The following is an 18071-nucleotide window of genomic DNA, read 5'->3' as shown; positions in this document are numbered from 1 at the left end:
TTAGGGCCCTGGTCTTCCCTGCCAGGCTGTACCACCTCAAGGATGGAATTTATCTGTGCATCCCCAGCCCCTGGCACAGAACCTTGCCCCCAATTGTCACTCATTTTTTTGTGAAATGAAGGAATGAATGACTATACCAGTATCCCAGTTTTCTCGTCACTGTTTCCATCTCAACCCTTTGTGCCCCAGCGTGTGAGCCATTAGCTCCCTGACACTGCTGCCTGCAGATGTCTCACGTCCCTCCTCCAGCCCCATCCTTGATCTCCGCTCCACAGCTTCCTCCCTGAAAGGTTCCCCAACCTTGACATTCAGGGCTGGGGTCTGTCCTCTTCCACCCCTACCTGCCCACACGGTCCCTCGGGTTCCTCCGTGAGCCCCCTGGTCCTCTCCCTCCTGCTGCTCTTCTCTCTCTGGAACTCCTCCCACCACCACAGGGATGACTTTCTTGTTAGGCAGACTATCCTTCTCCAGTTGTTTACACAGGAAGAACTTGAACCTCCCTGCAGGTGGTTCATACGTGCCTGAGGGCCAGGGTTTCTTTTGTGTCCACTATAGTACCTAGCACAGTTTTGGGCACTTGTTTGGCAGATGTGACAAGATATATGTTTTCTAAATACGTTTTTTTCTGGATCAGAAAAACAAAAGAAATTATTTTGTGCTACGTTTAAATTTTGAATTTTTCTCAAATTTGCTTAGTTATTTTGCTGGCTTTTATTATGCTCATAAAGGAACTGCCTGGCATCATGCTGTTAGCTGTAACATACATTTAGGCTTCAACATCACCAGGTGAGAGCATCTGTCAGGATAGAGGGTGTTCCCTCCTTTGCCATAGCTGGGCCTCACATTTGTGTTACTGAGTCCACACCTCCAATCTGTCTAGTACTTCAAACAGCAGATTTATGACTTTATAAAATTTTTTAAATCCATATGACTACATCATCTCTAGCAACCATTTCACATCTAAGTAATCATCATTGACCTGCTTAATAATGTGAGTATAAAGATTTGCCAGCAGTTCTGTTTCCTTCCCAGTTACTGCTTCCAAAATAAATGATGAATTCCCTCCTCCTAGAGATTGCATCACCCTCTTCCCTCCTCAACATCAGTCATTTCAGAGCCAGTCCTAGTGACTTTGTAATTATGGTTCCCAGAATATAAACGCTTACGAAGGATTTGTGACTTTTCACTGATGCCTCCATGATGTCAGTGGCCTCTCAGTGGTTCCACGACCCATCCTCTCCTCCTCAGAGACCACACTGGACTTCTTTTCTGTTCAGCTAGTCTTTTGTTTATTTCCTCGGATCACAGAGGAATCTTCAGCAGGAGTGCTTGTCCCTTCTCCTCCTTATTCTACTTCCTGTACTATTGTATTTACTTACTATTTCTTTATTTAAGCGTTGACTGTTTAATATTCCTTCCACTCTTTATCACCAAGATTATTCTTGACTATTGTTGAAAGAAAACAATATTTCTTCCACTGTCTGATTCACCTTCTTCTTTTCCATGATAGTTTCTCAGTTCTGTTCTTTGTATTAATCTATTGTTGCATAACAAATTGCCCAAAATTAGTGGCTTAAAACAAAACAAAAGAATCATTATTTCACAGTCTGTGTTATCTCCCAGGCATGGCTTAGCTCAGTTCGTCTGGCTCTGCTTCTCTCGCCAGGCTCCAGCCAAGCTGTGGGGTAGGGGTGGGGAGCTCGACACGGGGAGTCCACCTCCAGGCTCACTTGTGTGGTTGTTGGCAGGTCTCAGTCCCTCACTGTGTTAGCTTCTCTACGGGGTTGCCTCACAGCATTGCAGCTGGCTTTCCCCAGGCTGAGTGATCCAAGAGGGAATGAGCGAGCGTACCCAGGAGAGAAACCACATCTTTTTATAAGCTAGTCTCAGAGTTGACATCTCATCACTTCTGCCATGTTCTATTAGAAGCAAGTCAGTGAATGTTAGGAGTTTCTTATTAAGTCTCAAGGCCTAGGAATAATTCTCCATGGTTCTTGGCTCTTTGGGCACTTTGTTCTCTCCTCTACATCATCTTTCTTCTGTTTTGGGATTCCACCCCCCCCCCATGAAAAGTAGCATGTGTCTGCAACTGAGCAGCTCATTCAGCTTGCTTCTTGACAGAATTCTGAGGGTCCAGAGGTCACACTTCATGTTGTTCTCTCTCTCAGTCCAGACTAGTGGTGTATCTGCTACATAACTCCTTTAAAAGCTGTGTGGGTCACCTGTGATTCTTTTGGGAGTTTAGATCATTAGGCAGAAGTCACACCCACAGATCTTTTCCTGATAAACCCTTCTCAACCTTGGGCCCCTGCTGAGACAACTGAGGGACAATACCCCTAAGCTTTCTACAGGCATATTGTTTGAGAAAATCTGAGGCATAAGCCTAATTTCCTGAAAGACCTCCTAACTGACTGAATAGTATTCTGAGGCACCATCTTTGTTCTTTCTGAGGTTTTAACAAATGGTCTTGCAGTCACACGCTTTCAGTTCCAATAGTCCTTCTCTCCATTTAACTGACTCCTTTTGCATTTTACTATAAGCCCCAAGAAGAAATCAGGTGGCATTTTCAACACTATTTGGAAACCTCCTTAAGATTTTCCTCACTTTCTTCAAGCTGTTGCCCTCAATGTCTTCAAAGTCAAAAATTTTATGAACAGTAGGTTCAGGCACACTATCCATCAATCACCTTATTTTTGACACATTTCAAAGTAATTTGCAAAATCAGTATTCGCCCCCCCCCCCCCGACATTTCAACATGCATATCATTAACTAAAGTTCAATCTCTGTTTTAAAGTTCTTTTATTTTCCTTTGAGATAAAGTTAATGTACAATAAATGCTCAAATGTACCTTTGATGAGTCTTTTTTTTTTTTTTTTTTTGAGACAGAGTCTCACTTTGTTGCCTGGGCTAGAGTGAGTGCCGTGGCGTCAGCCTAGCTCACAGCAACCTCAAACTCCTGGGCTTAAGCAATCCTACTGCCTCAGCCTCCCGAGTAGCTGGGACTACAGGCATGTGCCACCATGCCCAGCTAATTTTTTTTATATATATTTTTAGTTGTCCAGATAATTTTTATTTCTATTTTTAGTAGAGACGGGGTCTCGCTCAGGCTGGTCTCGAACTCCTGACCTCAAACGATCCACCCGCCTCGGCCTCCCAGAGTGCTAGGATTACAGGCGTGAGCCACCGCGCCTGGCCTACCTTTGATGAGTTTTGATAAACATATACATCTGTGTAACACAAAGCCCTATCAGGATAAAAAACAACATTGTCATCCCAGCATCCTTCCACGCCACCTCCGGGTTAATTACCATTCTAAACTCCTTGTCCCGGAGGCAACAACTGTTCTGATATTTTTCCTGAAAAAATTACTTTTGCCTGTTCTAAAATTTTATGTAAATGAATCATACAGTATGCACTCTTGTGTTCAATACTTCTTTCACTCAGCACAATATTATTTAGATTTGTCCATGTCGATGTACAGTGTGTCATTCCCTTTTATTGTTGAGCATATCAGTCTGCTAGAGCCGCCATAAGAAAATACTGCAGAGAAAGTGGCTTAAACAACAGAAATTTATTTCTCACAGTACTGGAGGCTGGAAATTCAAGATCAAGATGTCTATAGGTTTGGGTTCTTTCAAAGCCTCTCTCCTTGGCTTGCCGATGGCCTGTTTCTCACTATGTCCTCACATGGCCTCTTCTCTATGTATGTACATCCCTGCTGTCCCTTCCTCTTCCTATAAGAACACCAGTCATATTGGATTCAAGCCCCACCCTTATGACATCATTGAACCTTAATTACCTCTTTAAAGGCGCTATCTCCAACTACAGTCACACTTGGGGTTAAGTTTTCAACATATAAATTTCAGGGAGACACAGTTCAGTCCATAACACTGAGCAATATTCAATTATATAAATATACCATTTTGTTTATCCATTCTTCTATTGATGGATACTTCAGGCTATTTCCTGTTTGGAACTACTATGAATAAATCTGCCATGACCATTCACATACAAATTTTTTTGTGCACATATATTTTTATTTCTATTCAGTAAAGACATGAGTCTTGCCCAGTCATGTTTAATTTTATAAAAACTGCCAGATCTTTTTCCAAAATGTACCATTTTGCACTGCCACCATCAGTGTGTGAGACTTTTGGTTGCTTTATATCCTTGTCAACATTTGGAGTAATTAGTCTTTTAATTTTAGACATTTTGGTAGATGTATATTGAATAACTTTGGGCCAAGCCCAAAAGAAGCTAAACACCAGTTCTAAATTGTTTCGTCTTTATAAAGAACATGCTTGTTTTGTTATAAAATGGCAATTTAAATGTTCTATTTTTGCCAATGTAATAACCATACATATCTTTTTTAAATAATCAAACACTATTAAATATTTTAAAGGAAAAAATAGCAATCTCCTTTCCCACCCTCATCGTAGTCCTTTCTTTAGATAAAACCTCAGCTTTTCTAGCTTTTTTCCTTATTTGCTACCTTTTAGTTTATACTGCTATCTCTTAATTTATCAATTTCTAATGTAATCTGCTGACCTCCTGATATAGTATAGGAGGACAGAGCTCTCCCATCTCCCTGCTAGTCCCTCTCCAACTGCTGCTTCCCCTGCCAACACAATATCACATTTTGGTTAAAACAGCTGTCACTATTACATTGTTATGGTGATGGAAATATTCTTCAGTGCTGAGAAAAAGAGAAGCTATAATCATCCCTCCTTTCTTATACAACTCTTTATTTTCATGGCATTAATAATTGCCTCATTTCTTTACTTGCCTGGGTTGCTGTGTTCCTATTGTTAATTGTTTCCATATGTTCCAACATCTCTTCCACATGCCCATGAATAATATTTTCCATATGGTCAAGCACATCAGTTATTTTGCTTTCCTGTAGACCTCCATATTTTTCTTCCACTCTGAATTAGTTATTCTTTAGGACCACTGAGCAATTGAGACCTCTTAACTGTCATGCTGGGATGCCCCTTAAACACTGTCCTGGATTGGACTCCCTCTTTGCTGAATCCTATATCTTCCTTTTTCTTATTTTAGCCCTTTAGTATATTTTGCTGGAATATAGCCTTCACTATCTGTGAGTAGGAAGGAAATTTTCTGAGACTTTATATATCTGAATGTGACTTTACTCGTATACTTGATTGATAGTATGGCTGGGTATAAAAGTCTCATTTGCAAATAAACTCTACTCATAATTTTGAAGGCATCATTTCATTGAGTTCTAGAATCCATTATTGCTGTTGAGAGGTGTTGATACTATTCCTTTTTACTGATCCTTTGTATTTTGTATGTTGTTTTAATTTTGGGGAATTTTTAGAATCTTTGTCCATGATTTTCTGAAATTTTACAATGATGCTCCTTGGTGTGGGTATTTTGCATATTCATCTGCTATATACCTAATGGGCTTTCAATTTGGAGTTTCATGTTCTAGAAAGTTTCCTTCTGTTCTAAAAAGTTTTTCTTGTATTATTTCTTTGATGACTCCTTCCTTGCTATTTTATATGATCTCTTTTTCTGTAATACCTTTTCTTGGAATATTGAATCTCTTGGACTAATCCTCTAATTTTCTCACCATTTTTTCTTCCCATTTTTCTTGCCTTTCACAGAGATTGCCTCCTTTATCTTCAAGCCTTCCTCTTATATTTTTATTACAACTTTCTTATTTGTTTTAATCTTTAAATGTTTTCATATTTTTTTATGAAAATGTTCCCTTTTTTACATTATTTTGTTCTTGTTTCATGGCTGCAAAATCCTCCCTTACCTCTCTATTAACTGCAATTGTTTTGAAGTACCATCGCTCTTTCCTCTGAGTTTATTTTTCTTTTTGTTGCTTGTTTGCTCTCATGTTGGAGAATTTCCTTAGATGTCTGATGAACCTTAGCTATCTATGCATATTGAAGAGAGATACACTAAAAAATTGATGGGAAGTTTTTGTGCATGAGTGAGGTTTATTAATTAGTGTACTTCCCAGTAAGGTGATAGGATAACAAGCTGGATTTTTATTATAGGACTTCCAAATGTCACTGCCTTGAGGAATTTCTCTTATGTCTTTCCATTTTTCCAGAGAATTTAGTAGTCTCCTGCCTACAATATATAACTGGAACAGTAGCAGAAAACAAAGGTGAGCCTCAGCCTCTGCCCCCTCTTCTCTGTCCCAGACTTGATCCTCTTGATGTCTTCAGAGGATAAACCTCCAGTCTGCCACCAGAAAGGGCAAGGTGAAAGGAAGCAGTAATGAGATAGTTGCTTGTATGCTAGGATAGGAGATAAATCCTAGTGGAGGATGAGGGGCCAAGCACTCTAAATATAAACTTTCAACCAATCTCTTTCTTTTCAACCCTTCACTGTCTGTAGTACCTTATGCCTCCAAGTACTAGACTTTTCCAGAGTTCAATAGACATCAAATAGACTCACTTATTGTTAGCTTCCACCTTCCATCCAGTTCAACCAGTTCCCCATTTTCCAAAATGATGTTGAAATATCTCTACTACTGTTGTTCTCTCTCCTGGTTTCTTGGTCCTTAATAGATTTATGCCTTTTCAATGCCCTTTATTTTCAATTCAGTGGCATTTTGAGGCTGATTTGCCATGTTTAATCAATTTTTGATACTTTATGGAATTGAGAACATGCCCCAGTTGCTTCTCTTAAAAGCTATTTTTTTCCCATAAATTTTTAGGAGAGTGTGATTTTTCAGATTACATATTTAAAATTGCTACATTTCATATACAGAAATGATATTACTTATCAACTGTTACAGTTGCATATCATTGAAATTGGTTTTCAGAAACAGTTAGTGGCCTGGCCGGGTTCTTCCACATCTTCTTACCCAGTCTCCCTGAGGGTAAACATCAGCATTCATAAGGCAGCTGACTAAACTTAGGAATTTTCAATACTGTGGATTTGGATTTCTCCATAAAGCCATCTCCCCCCACAATGGAAATTGACCCCATAAAATTGACCTCATCATTAGCACCGTATCCCAGCCAACTAGGATTACTGGTCCCAAAACACAAATATTATATTGCATTTCCTTAGGGATGATCTAAGAATTTGAACCAAACATTTAAACCTGATGCAGTATCTTGGCTAAAGCAATTCATCAAGTATGTTTCATTTTTCCTATGCATGACTCAGAATTACGTTTTGATTTTTTTCTTGCAGAATCGAAGAGTCCCTTTCCCTACAACTGAGCTCATTTCTAGATTTAATTTATATCATGTTGGAGTTAATTGGCTTTGTAAACCTAGCATAAATACAACCAGCACGTTGAACATACTTCCAGAGAATATCCCCATATGCTAACTAAGAAAATGCAACAGGTTTCTAAATATGCTTCCCAAAAACCTTCTTACTGGTGAAGAGATACTGCAGTATGCCTTAAGGGATCTGCTAATGGTCTCCAGGCCTTTGCCTTAGGAACATGAGCTGAATGTTGGCCTGGTCTATAATTGGACTCTTATGACCATCTGGCAGCTTCTGTGACATATTAGTGGCCTTGGCCCAGTTTCTAATTGGCATGTACCAGCATCAAATTGGCATGTATCTATAGCCACAAACAGCTTAACTTTCTAAATAAGAGAGGTCACAATGTCTTTCTTTTCTTCAGCTATGATGCAATTGCTCTTTGCAGATTTTTTGTTTTAACTGAAAGGAAGCTAAAATTTCAAGATTCCCATGTTACTTTAATCCTAAACCTTTTGAATCTGCTTCTCTACTAACTGAAAGAAAGTCTAAAAACTGCTGGTGTTTAGCCCCATGTTTCAAAGAAATTGTTATGTAGTATTGTATCTTTCTCTCTGTTTTCAGGCCATAGACGTTCTTAATCTGCAGGCTGTCTATAAGCTTTCATAGAAAGATTCATCTGTAATCATTTTAAACAGAGCCAGTGGAGATAGGATTGCTTTAGTTAGTAGCTTACCAGCTTAAACTGAGGACTCTCTAGTTGGAATGGAAACTTAATCAAGGGAAAACTCAAAATAAGTTTTCACTTACATTTTATATCTTACTTGGCAACTTGTTTGAAAATGTTGCATAAAAGGTCCAACACAGGAAACATTTTATACTCCTGCTTATGATTAATAAATATGGAATCTGGGGCATTCTATTTTATAAATCAAGGTCTTAGTCCAAATTTCCTGTTTTTCTACGTTAAAAAAAACACTTAGGGTAAAAATAGCACTAAACTGTATAGGGTACTCGGGGGTCAAGGCAACAGGCAAAACAGATTACTCTGGATGCTGTGGTGCCCCAGACTCTTATCAGACCATTAGCAGAGACATTTATTTGTAGTCACTATAGAAAAGGCATTTGGTGCAGCTGATTTTGTAAAAACATAAGTAAATATATCCTACTTTGGATTTTCTATCCTTACTGAAAAGAGGAAAGGAATGGATAATACAAAATAATAAACCAGTGACTTGGAAATGCAGGCTCACACACAGCTAGTTCGTGGAAAACCCTAGTCACTCTAGTCAAAGACTGACTTACCACATCTTATTTTAATCATATCTATTTCTGCCTATATTTTATAAACCCAGCCACTGTCTTCAATCTTTAGGACCCTGCACCACCATACCAAATATACATATACACTCGCTCACGTGTTTGATCTGTGTTCAGAGATTTTCTAGTCTTAAGTCATCTGCACTTTCTGACTTTCTCAGAAATGCTCTCAGCCCAGCCCCTGCATAATAACCTAAAGTGGGTCTTCCAGCATCTCTCTTCCTGTAGAGTATTACCAAGATATTCTGAAGAATACATACATAGCAGAAAAGTACTTTGGAATTCATACCATTAATTGACACTTCATCATGCAAAGATGAAAGTTTTCTCATTTGTATTTTTTATAGCCTAAAGAGTGTTTCTTGATACAGCCAAGGGAAAAAAAAGAGGATTCCACCAAGACCAGGAAAAGAAGAAAGGTAATATTAATAATTTCTTACAGTGATATGACCCCATATGGTTTCCATCACATTTGTATATATCATACTTTGATGAGGCAACTATTGTAATCCCCATGTTAGAGATGCAGAAATTGTAAGATTCAGTGAGGTTTGATGACTTTCCTAAGGTCACTAGTAATAAGTGTTTCTGTTGGAACTAGAAATAAATTCTTCTGACTCCTATTTCAGTCTTGTGGAGCACCAAATCTTTGTTACCCACCCTGTGTTTTCACTGTGGTTAGATGTCAGACATGGGTTTCTAATTCTAGAAGGAGCCCAGAGCTATCCTCCTTCCTGGCCTCTCTGCCTCTATCTAAGAAAAGAAGTATATAAACCAATCTTCTTTTCTTACTCATTTCAGTTTTTAAGATGTTATACCTTTGTGTATTAATAAAAAGAAAAGAATAAACAGATGAAAGTAGTATAAGGCATTTCTGATTCAAATTTGGGACCATAATTTAAGGCAAAAAGGTCCCCTTGCATAGGGATGACTGTGTTGCTCCTATGTAAACTTTTTCACTGCTCAGCCTTGGAGAAAGTATGGTTAGCTTCGACCTTCCATCACAGTTGTGAAAACAGCAGTGTAATTTTCTCCCTGCCAAGAAGGGTCTGCTGCTGAAGTCAGCAGAGGAAATATGATTGGGATTAGAGGAAAGAAGATGGACTCAAACCAATTACTTAACAGCAAGCTTTTAGAAAACTAGAGTGTGTGTGCAAATGTTTTCTTTTCTTGCAAATGGCCAAATAGGAAGATGGGAGTTGCCAAATTGGCTGAGGTTTGGCAAGTCCTTAAAGAAGTAACTTTAACTTCTCTTTGATAGTTTGTACACTAATGGCCTTCAGGAGTGTTAAGTTCTTGGTGGCTCAAGGTCAGAACTCTGGCTAGACGGTTTAGCCTTGACTGAGGTCATGCTAATATATGCCCACTGATGACATATTTTTAAAAGTTAATTCCTTTGACAGAACCTGGACCATTATTGGCAGTGGTATAGAAATGAGGATATTGTGGAAGGAGGGAAAAAGCTCGGGTTGGGGGTGGGGAATGGATCTTTCCTGGATCTTTGGTAGAACATTAGAAGGAAATAAGCAGGAAAGTTTATGAGAAATAAATGAATGATTGTGTGTTCCCAGTACATTGGAGGCATTCAATAAATGCTACACAAATGAGTCCAAATCAAAATAGATATTAGAAAGTATTTCCTGTAGTACCTTTTCTACTTTCCATAGGGCCACTTTAAGACTGTCAGTCTGGAAGACTTGAGAATCGAAGGTGTAAAGTCCCCCTTTCAGTAGGTTCCTGTGCTCAGATTACTTCTGCAGGTTTTACTCTAATGCCGGAAATCCAAACTGAGGCTCACCGCCTCAGAAACCAGGGTAAGCAAGAAATCCTCAAAATTCCACTCTTCCAGGAATACAAATCATTTAGGACTAAAAGAGAGCTTTCCAGAACAACAAGATTTCTTGACTTTTAACAGAAAATAATACCCTATTATGGAGACTACTGCAAAAATGTCAGATCTCCTGAAGTCATAGACCAAGAGTTACAAGGAACCTTTTAGATTATCTGTTCGTTTTTTCAAAGCAATAGTTATGTCCAAGAAGTATTCAATAAGTTTTCTCAAGTGTATTTATTAGAACTCACATTTACACTTGGCTATCACCAAAAGCTATGTACAGTTTAAATGCCACAGGAATCAACTTATTATACTAAGCCAAATGCCATTTTAAACTCTTTTTTATTTTTCTTCCTTCTTGTATCTTAGAAGAAAATTACTGATGTTCTTGCAAAATCAGAGCCCAAACCAGGGACACCTGCAGACCTACAGCAGCTGATGAAGGACTATTATAGCAGCAGTCGTTCAGTGATCGAATTAGAAGAACTGAACCTGCCAGGTACAGCCAGACTTCAATTTTCCTAACGATGAAGAGCAGAACAGGCTCCTCTTTCCTCTACTGTATGCCACAGTTAGGTATCTCTGTCAATAAATTACTATATTTTCTATGTGCCAATACTTCTTTTCTCAACTTAATAGTTTTAATGATTTGCTTATTAGGATGCTAAGCAGTGTTTGTTGAGTCTAATAATAAGATTTGAGATTGAATTTTCTTTTTTATTCAAAAGGCTAATTGTTGGATATGTATTTTTTTTAAGCAGACTATTTAAGAAGGAAGAATTCCTAATGAGGACAGAAGTTAAAGATAAAGTACACATTTAAAAGTATAGATATGAAACATTATTTTGCTCATCCTTTATAGACAAGAACTTTAGCCTTAATAAGCATCTTAGTTTTGTTGTTGTCCTTCTCACAGGTTTCTAGTCGTGGTTTTGCTTTTAGAATAGCGTTTCAGGTTGCAGCCCAGACTGTTTCAAGCAAACTATCTAAAGGTAGGAACAAAATTCTGCATTTCTAGCAAGGCCAACACCTCACCTCAGGTGATTCTTAAGCTTACTGGAGTTGAAATCTACTGCCTTAGTGTATTTATAATTAAGATAAAAGATATTGCAAAATTATAATAACTAATTTTAATTAATCAAAATTATGATGCATGCTGTATAACTCTTTTAGGCAGGGATGGGAGAAAATAGATGTCATAAAATCAAACCATAACAGTTTGGGTGCCACTACTTCAGATGCACTATTTATAGACTACTAGGGATATCTAATACTGCTTTTGGAAAAAGTTGAGGGCAGCTTGATTTCCTTTTTCCATTACAACTTTATGCTTTCTAGAAGCTTGAGAAGCTAAAAAACAGTCTGTTCCCTGGATTTTTATAATTCTTTTGTGATATGCTTTTTTTACAAACGCACATTGGGTTTGGAGACATGAGTGCCCCTGTCTGTTTCTCTTCCAAGAACATTACCCTTGAGGGAATTGAAGAAGTGTGTTTGCACGTGAGCAAAATCTGGAGTTTTAGACTCACTGAGCCCAGACGGCTCCCACAGCAATTGAAAACCACTCTTCTCAGCACACTGGCGCCTCTGGTGTGAGAGCTAGTCCTGACTGCTCTATCACAGGAACCAAGTGTTATAACAAAACCACTTTTTAAGCTTTAACTGAAGTTTGGTTTTTCCTGTGACTCAATGGTCAGTTTTCCCTTTTAGTTCTTTGTTAGAGCATAACTTGAACTTAGAAAGGATTAATGAGTTAATGGGGCTGCTACTATTCTGTAACTTCATGGAACATCACAAACCTTGATTCTCTCTAGAATTATAGAGTCAAAGGTCAGAAAAAAAACTTAAAGGAGTCATTTGAGTTCCACAGTGAATTTGCATTATATTATTGTTTTATTAGAGTTCAGTACAGTTAGGCAAGAATGGGTGGACATGGGTTGGTTTAGAGAAGAAGGAAATTATGTCAGAAATAATGTTATAGCCAGAAAGAACAGGTTTTCATTTTCATTTAAGGAATTAGGCCATTATGAGACACAGTAAACTGAGGCATCACAGAAAAGTCTAGGAAAAAAGGCCGTGGTCGCTATACTAATGAGACCAAGGACAGAGGGAAATCTATGCTAGGTGAGAGGAGGGAGATACCATGGGTTATTTGGGACAGGCTCAAAAAGGGGATAAATATAAGGTGGATATAAATAAAATATTGTTCCGATTTAGTTTGTCAAGTCTCTACCTTGGTTTTGATTTGAGATTGTTTGTGTCTGCAGGATAGGAACATGTCTTTTCAATTAATGTTGTACACTGTACATTGTTAATGTCATACACATGGGCACTTAATTAGGGTTTGAGGCTGGAGTCACCTGGAGCTAATTAACCTCTCTGCTGTCTTCTGAGAGCTGGAGTATAGTTTAGATCAGTGATTCCTAAATGCCTGTAAGCTAACTGCAACCAAATCACCCAGGAACCTCTCAAAGGAGATTCCTAGGCCCCCCCCCAGGGATTCTGACTCACTATGCAAAAGGGAGTCCAGGAATCTGTATTTTTTGCAAAGCTTTCCAGGTGAGTCTGATCATATCTAAGCTTGGGAAATTACAGTTTTAAAGACCATAAAAGGCTCCACAACAGTAAAGGAGGCAACAGCTTTGAAGTTAGTTACTCACATAATGTGAGTTATATGTGCTGGGTCACAATATAGATTTCATTTAATTTAGTAATAGTTTACTCCCTAACACTCTGCTGGGTTTATAGACAAACTTTTTCTTATAGAAAGAATTAGAATGGTACCCATGCTGTTGCTTTGTTATTCATCTCAGGTATAGAGTTAATACGACATAATTGCTAGACCATGATTATCATTGGTCCAGCAAGGCCCCTGTTTTGCTTTAATGTGTTATGTTGTCTTTTATTGTGTTGTGTTGTATTTTGATGCATTATTCCCATTCTTCCCCAATCCACACTCTATTTTCCTTTCCTTATAGGCAGGCATTTGCTTTAATGTGTTGATGTACATTTTTAAATATGTGTGTATTCTTATGAAATTCTTGTAAAATGTGTACTGTTGTGTATGTAGGTACATATTAAAATTTATCTAGATGACTTTTGTGCTGATCCTCTCATAGTTTCTTCCTTCACTTGACACTTTTTCAAGATATGCTTCCATGGCTTTATGCATATCTAGCTCATTGCTTCTGTTAATGCTACATTATATTCCAGTATTTTCATCTACCACATATTCTCATCCATTTTCCCAGATATGGACGTCTAGGTTGCTTTAAGCACTCTAGTATCACAAGTAATGACAGAATGAATATCCTTTTGTGTGTGCCTTTATAGAACCACACAAGAATTTCTATTATTCATGCAGAAATGAAATATTGGGGTCCTAGGGTCACATAAGTCACATCTTAATATTACTACTTTCCAGAATAGATATGCCAGTTTATACTTCTACCTACAGTTGACAAGAGTTGCCATCACCCTACATTCTCGACAACACTTAGCATTATATGTCTTTCTAACATTTGCCATTCTAATGAGTGTGTAAAGTGTTATCATTGTATTAATTTGCTCTTCTCTGATGACTAATGGGTATGAGCCTCTCTACATAGATTTGTTAGCCACTTCATTTTGCCTTTATGTAGTGCCTGTTTTATGGATTTGAAAAATAAATGTGCTTCATTAGTCTGAAGTGATATAACAAGCTTCTGTTTCACTGCTCTAATAACCTATGGGCAGCTCCATGAAGGGTTAAAATTTTACTCGTTGGCCCAGCACAGTGGCTCATGCCTGTAATCCCAGCACTTAGGGAAGCTGAGGGGGGAGGATTACTTGAAGTCAGGAGTTTGAGACCAGCCTGGGGAACATAGTGAGACCCCCCCCATCTTTACAAAAATTTTTCTAAAAATAGCTGGGCGTGGTAGTACATACCTGTAGTCCTAGCTACTTGGGAGGCTGAAGCAGAGGATCACTAGAGTCCAGGAGTTGGAGGCTGCAGTTGAGCTATGATGATGCCACTGCTCTCTAGCCTGGGTGACAGAGTGAGAACCTGTCCCCTCAAAAAAGTTATTATTGGTGCTGCTATTATTTTAAATACTAGATAACATTTTAATATAATGAAAGCCCAATTCTCTAATGTTTTACAGCCTATTCAAGAATACATCATTCACATTTCATCTATTTTGATTATATATATGTTTGTAAAATTCTCTACAAACCATGTTTCTCATATTTCTAGACTCCTGTTTCCTCAAAGCCAATGATTTGACTCACAGTCTTTCATCATACCTAAAAGAAAGTAAGTAAACTCTGATTTTAATCTATTTATATTTATTCTTGTTTTACTTTGGCTTTGAGAATTTGGGTTTTGTTCTCATTTTTGTATTACATTAGAAATATTGGTCTAAAGACTCCAGAGAATAGTGTTCTAGTCCCAAGTCCCCTATTGATCTGCTACTTGACCTGGGACAAGTCACCGAGTACTTTCCTGGACCTGAGTTTGTTACCTGAAAGACAGGGAAGAAGAACTACCTGATCCCTATTCCAGCTGTGAGATTCTGAAATTCTGTTCACATGTTCAGAATTCAGATCATGTCCAGGCAAAGTGGCTCACACCTATAATCCTAGCACTTGGGAGGCTGAGGCAGGAAGATCACTTGAGGCCAGGAGTTCGAGACCAGGCTGAGCAACATAGCAAGACCCTGTCTCTACAAAAAATAGAAAAATTAGCCAAGTGTGGTGTTGCATACCTGTAGTCTTAGCTACTCAGGAGGATGCGGTAGGAGGATCACTTGAACCTAGGAGCCTAGGTTGCAATGAGCCATGATGATGCCATTGCACTCCAGTGAGACCCTGTTTCAAAAAATAAATAAATAAATAATTCAGATGATGACTATTGTGAAGACAATCTAAGTTGATCTTTTCAATATGTATTATGTGTAGCCAGGGATAACTAGATGATTCATATCAAGTGGTCATTTATTTGTGGCCAGCAATGAAAAAGTTAGATGTAGAGATTTACCTTTTTTCCTTCAAATTGTAAGCAATTCTGATGACACTCGAGTTCATAAATCTTTCTCAGCATCCAATTCAGCAAATATAAATCTAAATAATAATAGAATCAACTTCACTGTCTTATGAGAACTAAAAAATACAATGTATTTAAAGGGCTTAGTATAGTGTCAATGTTTAATAAATGTTTACTATTATTTAAATTTTCTATTTTATATCTTATGTTCAGTGTCCCTTTAAAATTTAACATTATTGAACCAGAATTCTTTTCCTATTTAGTCAATTATCTTCAAGCATGAAACATAAAATATTAAAAATATATTATTCCAAACTGTTTTACTTAGTTCTAAAACTAGTCACATTTAGGTACTTGGCATATTATATGTTTTGTGTTGTAAATGAATGATATTGTCTTTGAATCTAATATCTACAATAACCAGAAAATGGAATTATAATTATAATGAACTGTGCTCATTACATTTTATTATGCTTAAACAAAATCATTAATTGGGGAATATTCAACTTTAGGGGCTCAATTTTGCCATATTTAGAATAATCTTCTGTGGTCTTTTTTCAAGTCTGTCCTAAGTGGGTAAAACTTCGGAAAAACCACAGCGAGAAGAAATCGATCCTGATGCTGATCATCTGCAGCTCTGCCATCCGAGCCCTGGAGCTCATTAGGTTGGAAGCTTCACCTATTCTATTTCATAAATGTACTCTGAGTAACTGGAAAGTGCCAAGCTAATATGTTCTATGTGCTGGAGATATAGCAATGAACAAAACAGTTTCTGCCTTCATGGAATTTATGTTCCAGTTGGCAAGACAGACAATAAACAAATAAAGATACATTATAATGTCAGGTATAGTGATAAGTTATTTAACGAAAAAATAAAGCATAACAAAGAGACAGAAGTAGACGGGGACTACTTTAAAAAGGATAGTCTCAGAAAGCTTCTCTATGGAGATGACATTTAAGCAGAGACTCAAACGAAGTGAAGGAGAGGGCCAAGCAGCTATCTGGGAGAAGAGCATGCCAGGTAGAAGGTACAGGAAGTACAAAAGACCCTGAGATAGGATGCCACCGGAGGATTTTGAGGAGTCACATGATCCTTATCATCATTGTAAAGGATCACTTTGGCTGCTGGGTAGGGAACACACATGGTGGAAGGCAAAGGTAAAAGCAGGGAGATCATACCAGCAACAACCAGTTAGAAGAAAAACTGGAAGAAAAGATCTGGCTTAAAATAATAACAAGAGTCTAGGCGCGGTGGCTCACGCCTGTAATCCTAGCCCTCTGGGAGGCTGAGGCGGGTGGATCGCTCAAGGTCAGGAGTTCGAGACCAGCCTGAGTGAGACCCCCATCTCTACTAAAAATAGAAATTAAAAAATTATCTGGACAATTAAAAATACATATAGAAAAAATTAGCCGGGCATAGTGGCACATGCCTGTAGTCCCAGCTACCCGCGAGGCTGAGGCAGTAGGATCGCTTGAGCCCAGGAGTTTGAGGTTGCTGTGAGCTAGGCTGATGCCACGGCACTCACTCTAGCCCGGGCAACAAAGTGAGACTCTGTCTCAAAAAAAAAAAAAAAAAAAAATAGTAACAAGAAAAGATAAAATACCAAGGAATAAACTTAACCAAAATCTATATACAGAAAACATCATATAAGGGATATGGACGATCTTGAACAACAACAAAAAAGGTATACTGTATTTTTGAATAGGTAGACTCAATATTGTAAAGATGTGTGTTTTACTTAGGATCGTCTACAAATTTCACAGATTCCTAATAAAACTGCAAAAGAATTATGTTTTAAACTAGATAAACTAGTTCTAAATTCATGTGGGAAAATACACAACTAAAAATAGGTGGGGAAATTCTGAAAAAGAATACTGAGAGAATTCTATCCCTACAAATTACAAATATATACACACGAGGTCTGTCCAGAAAGTATACAGCCATTGTTAATAAAATATGTAATATTACGTAGATGCATACTTTCTGGACAGACCTGTTATATATAAAGTGAAGTCTCAATAATTAAAACAGTATGGAACTGGCACATGCATGACAAATCAGATTAGTGGAACAGAATTGAAAGTTCAGAAATAGACCCAAATGCATATATGAAAATATAGTATATGCTTAAGGTGACAAATCAGAAATTAGTAGGGAAAGATGTGTTATTTAATAAATGCTGTTGGAACAATTGAATAGCCATCTGGAAAAATAAAGTTGGATTCGTATCTCACTTATTATACCAAGATAAATTCCAAATGGACCAAAAATTTAAACGTAAAAATTATGTTTTGAAGATAATTTGTCAGTGTTTTACTAAGTACTTTCACAAACCTTTTTATTTACTGCAGTTTTTGCAGAATAAACAAAAAGGTTTCGACTAGGTCAGTGGTACCATTCAGCTTTCAGTAAAGAGCCATCACAGTAAGTGGGACTTACTGGGACCAGGCTCAGGGCCAAGCTTTGACAGGAGACAAAACAAAGGAAAATCCAAGTCATGAAGAAAAATGAACCTGGTCAAACAGACTAAGGTCCAAATGTAGACATTCAGTAGTTATTTAGCATCTGTTTTTCTCAACGAACTAATCTAATCACGAATTTAGGAAAAAATGATTATTGACCTTTGTCTTTCAAACCCTCCTTTCCCCACCTAAGTACACACATTGAATTGTGTCACATACCCTCCCAGT

General features: G+C 37.8%; 1 protein-coding gene across 2 annotated transcripts in view; it reads left to right on the top strand.

Annotated features, from left to right (window-relative positions):
* Positions 1–18071, top strand: part of CMSS1 (cms1 ribosomal small subunit homolog) — a 344697-nt gene that overhangs the window by 318092 nt on the left and 8534 nt on the right. For both annotated transcript variants that reach the window (XM_045540408.1, XM_045540409.1), the window contains exons 3-6: positions 8871–8942; positions 10727–10856; positions 14592–14651; positions 15943–16045. In XM_045540408.1, coding sequence (XP_045396364.1) covers positions 8871–8942; positions 10727–10856; positions 14592–14651; positions 15943–16045 — 365 coding nt within the window. The remainder of the gene's footprint in view (positions 1–8870; positions 8943–10726; positions 10857–14591; positions 14652–15942; positions 16046–18071) is intronic.

Source organism: Lemur catta, chromosome 1 (genome assembly GCF_020740605.2).
Source record: "Lemur catta isolate mLemCat1 chromosome 1, mLemCat1.pri, whole genome shotgun sequence".
NCBI classification, from domain to species: Eukaryota; Metazoa; Chordata; class Mammalia; order Primates; family Lemuridae; genus Lemur; species Lemur catta.
Note: the sequence above shows the minus strand (reverse complement) of the source record. Positions and strands in the feature narration are given on the sequence as shown.